The sequence below is a fragment of the Apis dorsata genome, unplaced genomic scaffold, assembly GCF_000469605.1.
Source record: "Apis dorsata unplaced genomic scaffold, Apis dorsata 1.3 scaffold_82, whole genome shotgun sequence".
NCBI classification, from domain to species: domain Eukaryota; kingdom Metazoa; phylum Arthropoda; class Insecta; order Hymenoptera; family Apidae; genus Apis; species Apis dorsata.
The window spans coordinates 164,294-171,223 of record NW_006263380.1 but is presented as its reverse complement, the minus strand read 5'-3'; the positions used below and the strand labels follow the sequence as shown (position 1 = coordinate 171,223).

General features: G+C 41.5%; 1 protein-coding gene across 1 annotated transcript in view; it reads right to left on the bottom strand.

Moving 5' to 3' along the window:
• The window catches only part of LOC102679147 (potassium voltage-gated channel subfamily H member 6), a 105,118-nt gene that overhangs the window by 83,760 nt on the left and 14,428 nt on the right, over nt 1–6,930 (bottom strand). The window contains 1 exon segment of the mRNA XM_031508313.1: nt 6,080–6,310. Within this exon segment, the coding sequence (XP_031364173.1) occupies nt 6,080–6,310 (231 nt within the window).

The window sequence follows — 6,930 nt, the reverse complement described above, 5'->3', positions numbered from 1 at the left end:
ATATATATATATATATAAACGATGCAAAAAAGTTCAGAAATACGCCACTCGTGACTATTGACAATTATCCGAAAAGGGTATTCCTCGAGTAATTGGAAAATCTTGATCTCAAATATTTAAATCAAGTGAAGTGAACACGATTCGTCGATTTAACCACTGTATTCCACCACTGTATTACCGCACTCGCGTCTTCGCGCCAAAAGGGAAAAGAAAAACGAACGATCCGCGTTCGAAGCGGGAGCCGAAAATTCATAAAACTTCTGTTTCGACAGACGTTCTTTTCGCGATGAGCATCTACCCTCGTTCCCGCGAGCTAATAGCGCTCTTAATGAGGGAACTTCGGTGCCTCGGTGCCAGAACAAGGGAGGGAGGGAGCGAGGAATCACGGGAGCAAGTAAAATTAACCTACAATTTCATGGGGATCCATTCCCGCTCTTCTTCCGGGCTCTCCGCGTACCGACTCATCCCTCTTCTCTCGCCACGTCACGCGTATATTCCGCGTGGAATTCGCGCGCGCGCAAGAGAGAGAGAGAGAGAAAGAAAAAAGGAACACTCGATTTCACATTGACTTTGAAGATTAACCAGTAATAGTCAGAAGAGGATCATCAACCACACTCGCGCGTAATAATTATCGTAACAACGCATTCGCACATTCGTGAATTCGAGAGAGAATTAAATTAATCGCGAACGAAACATTTATTACGCGCCTTCGATGGTATAGTTTGTTTTATCACGTTCCAGTTTGCGAGAAAGTAACACGAGGATCCTCGAGGCTTTTTCTCTCAAGGAAGTTTGCGAGGATTCGATGGAATAATAGTAGAGAGAGAAGAAGAACGTTGCGAGGTACGTTAATATCAACGCGGCGTTACGAAGACTGCAAGCGGGCACCTTAAGGTGGTATCTTAGCGCCGCGGTTCCTCGGCGAAGCTTTCGAAATTCGGAGGACAGACTGTCACTCCTTTCGAACGATCTCATCGTTTTCCGTCTATCTTATTAAAAATTCTCCATCCCTCGAAAATATCTTTAATATCTCTCTCTCCCTCTTTGGCCATTCGAACGTTCTATTTATCATTCCGTAGTTTCTATCATTTCGAAGATAAAATGGACCTTCGCAACTTTGAATATTTGAATATATAAAAAATACTACGAAACACCCTGTTCATCAATATTCAATAATTTTTATCCTTCTTATCCTCGTTTAATAAAGAAGATATAACTGCTACTATTACTTCGAGATATGAAGCGCTTTAAAAGGAGAGAGAAAAGGAAGAAGAAACAAACAAATAAACACGCACGATTGCGACAACGAGCCAATTATATTTACATTAAAAAAAAAATCGTCGTATATATACAGTACACACAGTATATATACCGTATACAATTATTTTTTCGTGTAATAGCAACGAGCGGTTATTAAATTATTCCGGTCACGCTCGCGTTGAAAAAACAGAAACCGAGGCAGATAGAGATCGGGCAAGGGGAGGGGAGGGGAGGGGAGAGGCGGCGGAAGGTTCGATAAAAAAAGAAGGAACGACGCGAAGTCTCTGCCCGTTTTACCGAACGCAATAAAAATACCGGTGTAACACAAATGCCGGTGTGAGAGAAGGAGACGGATGCCGATCGGAAGGGAGGGTGTGAGGGAGCGAGAGAAAAATAGAAGCGTGGTTGGTGACGTCACATTAACGACGGTGGGCCGAGGTGGGCCAACGTGGTGCATGAGGAGGAGGGAGGAGGGAGGGGGGAGAGGTTGAACGGCTTTCCATGATGTCATTGACTACGTGCGACCGTACCTGGTGGGGACGCACGAAAAGGGGTACACGATCTCGGGGAGGAGGGGGGTGGAGGCGTATCAGGAACAAGGGAAGGGGTGGAACACAAGCACCGCTATTCTTAGCCGCTTCAAACACCGTCCTCGCGCTCCGCGCTCCGTTGCGTAACAACACGAGAGACCACTCGAGAGAGAGAGAGAGAGAGAGAGAGAGAGAGGAGGTTTCTCGCGAAATGGCCACATCCGCCGATGGGACCGACCAACAACATCCGATTCTTCGTGAGAGGAAGGAACATACGGTTGATTTTTGGAAATGGAAATGGAATTTCCAAGAAATGAATAAATTTGCGAAAATTGTTCAAAGGAATCTTCGTGGAGAAAGATAGGGTGGCGTGCTTGTTTCTTTTTCTTAAATTTTGTAGCGAGTAAAATTTGAGGTGAAAAAAAATTGCTCTACGGATCTGTTCACCAGGGAGGAAAGTCATTGAGATTCTGACAAATTTCTTAGAATATCATATCGTAGTAACGCTATAATGAACGCTTGGTGACCAAGAGACTGAGCAGAGATCTCGCTGAGAGAGAGAGAGAGAGAGACTAACGAGAGGCTGTCGAGATTCCTTTAATCAATCGTTTTATTAATCTCGCTCGTACGCGGGGAGAATAGTTTCAAAGTCGACGTTTGATCGATTAATTTTCCATACTTGGGTAATCCTTCGAGGTTTCAAGGATCGGGGCTTAAGGTCGACTCGAGCAAACTTTACATTCGCGCCAATGGGAGAGGGATCTTCGATGTATCGTGTCTTCTCATTGGCAACTTTCTAAGCTCGAATTCTTACCTCGTCGTTCTTCGTATTTCTCGTGCACAATCCCTGAGAACGATATCGCAGGATAGTCGAAGGTCGTGCACGCTCGAGAAATCCTCATTCGCGTCCTTGCGCTACTCTCTTTCTTTCGTTGAAATTCTTTTCCTCGAGATTCTTTCTTTGCCCTTGTTCCCTTTCACCGATAGAATTCCTTTTATGGTGTTTTCAAATTGTTTCGTATCGCTGAGCTTTTTGTTCGCGATCCATTTTTTATCCAGAAGAATTCCACGAGAAACGTCTCGTTCCTTTGATAGAGCAAACTTGAACATTAATATGCATGCACAGAGTGGGATACAATCCTTATATCGATTTCCTTTCCTTTTCGTTTCACTCGCGTATAATGTGCATATATTGCATTATCCACGTTGAATGGATAAAGCATCCCCGATTATTGAAGTGGCAATTAAGATAAATTAATAGAGAGAGAGAGAGAGATTAAGATCGATTAATTAACAAAGGCGGAGGGAACGGAAATTGTGGCGCAATCGGATGAGATATAACCTCGAAATATTCCATTTGAAAAACAAAAGTATGCTGCGTCCATCCGCCAGGATGTTCGCTACTTCAGGCTTTAATTTAAGACTTCCCACATCCCGGGATTCTGCTACAACGCAGAAGCACGCAATAAAAGTTTGACATTTCAACCGCCTCAGTCCCAGTAGGCATTAATTTCCGTCGCATCAATAGAGAGAGGAAACAAGTGAAGAAACGTCCGTAATCGAAGCGAGTGGAACTTCCTGGGTCCCGTAACCCCTGACATTTTCCCTTTTCGCGCCGCGATATACGTTCGTGACCCCATAAAAAAAAAAAAAAAAAAAAAAAAAAAAGGAATCTCGCGATGCTGGCTCAGCGTCAAATCAAAATGAGAAAGGACAAGGAAAATCTTCGAGCAAAGATCTCGTCTCGTTTTATCTTATTATGCGATTCGATGAGGATGATCAATTCTCTGATATTTTTCTCGTTTTTTCTTTTTTCTTTTTTTTTTTTTTCGTACGTACAAGGAATAATAATTGCGAAATGACGAAAAATGCAGGGAAATATCTGTCCACACCGAAGGCGACGGTTCTGAACTCGTTCTGAACGCGAATGGAAAGTGGAACGAAATTCTTTTATATTTTTTTTCTTCCTTTTCTTTTTTATTTTTTGGAGAATTTGACGCGTACGCTGAGCGTGTTAGAAGAAAAATTCAGCCGATACGACTCCTCTCCATGATGTAAGAGGGGACAATGGAATACCGTCGAAGTAGAAAATCTGCGACGAGGTCGCGCAGATCCAGTGAAAACGCGACTATACTATAACAAACCATTCAGGTGGCTGCAGGTGGTCGGGAGCAGACTACTTTCAGCTCCTTTCAACTCTTTTCACAACGTCACCTTTCTTTCGTTTCCTTTGTGCATGTGGGGTATGGCTACATGTGTATCCTATTTTCGTATCGCTTTCTACCTTCCACCTACACACAGCCAAGAATTTTCGCGTGCCAGTTTTTTCCAGGGGGGAATATTAGGAATCGGCGACAAATATCGGCGAAAAAACGGCGAAAAAACGGCGACGGCAATCGATTTCGTTTTTCTAAATAAATCCGAAAATTGCGTGTGCCGTGCAACGTGCTGTTCGATCTTTCTCTTCTCTTTTTTGAGAGTAAAAGATAAGATGAAAATGTTGGATGAAAAGAGAGGAGGAGAGAGGATTTTTAGAGAAATGGTTAGATCGGTGTATAAAAGTTTGAAGCTTAATCCCCAAGGGAATCGAATCAGGAGCATTCGGATCAGCCGTGAGCAAGCTTCGCTCTATGACTATGATAAATTATATAGTAGTGACTATTGATCTTACCGCGTCTAAGGTCAGACACTACGGCAAAATCGAGTTCCAGCCAACCATCGGTCCGCGAATAAATTCAATTTTCCCGCTCTAAATAACGGAAACGGTTCCTACAACCCCCCGAAGAGGTCGAGCGGAGGAGGATTCGTGTCCAGAAAATCACGATCACCGATAAAATATGTAAATTCCTAATTCATCGTGGATAAACTTGTCTCTGTTAAGTGATCGCGAATCTTAGAGTTGGAGTTTCGAAGAAAATTGAAAATTACTTTTGACTCGTGATATTTAATTCTCCCTTATAAACGCAGCCTTTGAGAATTCTTATCAAAGAAGTAAATCTTTTTTCTTTTTTTTTTGTATATTAATTTGATTATTTCGATCGTTTCAAAGATAACGTAAGCGAAGAATTTTTTCCCCTCCAAATCGATATAACTGTTTTTAATTAATATTAGAGACCGTTCGATCTATAAACCAGATAATACCAGAGGAAAGGAGTCGAGGAAAGGAATTATTGAAATGATAAACTTGAAAATGGGTTGTACAGTATAGTATTGATATAATGAACGTGGTGAAAGTGAGTCACTAGGGGAGACGGTTAATAGTGACTGACAAGAAGTTTTCACGATTTGACGCAAAGTACCTCGTATATATAGAGAGCTTTATAGTTGGTTGGGAAAGGAAAGTTGAGACACGCAAAACCTATCGTTGAATTAATATTTCAATATTACTTGAACGTGTTTCGTAGTAGCGTAGCTCGAATTTCAAAACGGAAAGCTATCGTGCAAGAAATATAACGAAACTATAATAATTTGTGTCGTGATTGTTATCGTGATACCTTGAGAAAAACACAGAGATTCGAAGAAATCGTGGGACGTGATAAATATACGATAAATATACTTTTTTTCAGAATATATAGTAAACTTATATTTTTTCTCCTTTCCTTCTTTTCTTCTTCTTCTTTTTCTTTTTTTTTTTCTTTTGCAAATGTTTACAAATAACGTTTCGTGATAGCTCGTGAAACCGAGTATCGATTGCAATTCACGAACGACAACGAAGAAAACTGGTAGGTTTCTAGAGGAAAAGTTGGCAATGGATATAGTTCGCCTCTATTCTTGAAAATCCAAGAAACAATGTCCGTAGAAAGTTAATGGGGCTTGCCAAGACGGGATTAGCCGACACACCGGCTCGGAATTCAGGATGTCCGGTTTCCTACTCCGACTGGTGGAAATCTTGCCAGTTTTGAACCTTCAATTCCCTGGCTCGTGCCCCACAAAAATTTATAACGTTCACGCTTCTGGTTTCTCGATTAAAATTAATCTTTCCGCTTGTCGACCGGAATTATCGAGTATTCGATCGAATTTTAAAAGAAGAAGAAGAAGAAGAAAAAGAAAAGATTCGTATTTCTTTCGAGGGAGAAAAAAAGGATAATCGGTCTGAAACGAGATCTCGACTCGAAAGAATGGAAATCACAAGCTCTTGTGGAGGGAGGAAGAGGGAGAAGCGAATAGAAATTGCGACAAGATCGATATAGCGAGGCTTTTCATTATAGATTGGACGGTTAGAACGGTTAGATATGTCAAAGGTTATCCATGTAAAGGTGTAATCGGTTATTAAATGAGAGATGACTCACCGTCTTTCCTGTAATAAAGGATCTCGAAATGCTTTTCGACGCCGGCGGCGAGGGCGTCGCGGAGGGCTGCGACCGCATGGGGCGACGTCATTGGCCCATGAAGGAACTCGCAGATCGCCGGCCTCTGCATCACTTCCGCCCTCGAAAAGCCTGTCAGCCGGCAGAAACCGTCCGAGCAATATATTATGTGACATAGTCCCTGTTGAGCGTTGGCCACTAAAAAACTTCGATCTGCAAAAGGGACAGAAAAGGATTAAAAGGATTCCCCGTCGAACAAATTATTGAATTCTTTTCACTTTTTTTACATTGAGAAAATATATTTTAATTTAAATAATAATAATAATGATTTGTCGTAATTTTTCAGTTGGAAATATCCGGTTAAATATTTGTTGGGTAATAATAATGGAGTGGAGGGTAAGAGAAGTTTGAAAGAGAAGCCTATGGGATCGTAGGAATGTACGAAAAGTGGACAGTGAAAAGTTAAAACTTCGGTCACGGTAGATTTTCATCGGCTCATTAAGAGTTGCGTGGTTGGCATGCCTTCTCGCCGATGTCCGAAATTAACTTTTCTCGTTAAGAAATGCAGGCAGAGATGGACAGGTTAACTGGAATTGGGCGATCGCGCGAATATAAATGTATTTATAGTGTGGTCGATTCTTCAAAATTAAGAGGCAAGGAATCACGTAGGAGGACGTCGGAAAATTCAGTAATTTTCCTTGAAGGAAATCATAAACATGTTACCAACCACCTAATTTATTATTATCGATGCTCTACTCGAAACAGGTTTTCCGAGTTTATCTTCTATACGGAATTTGGCAAAAATTTCATAAGGAAGAATCTGCTTTATATAC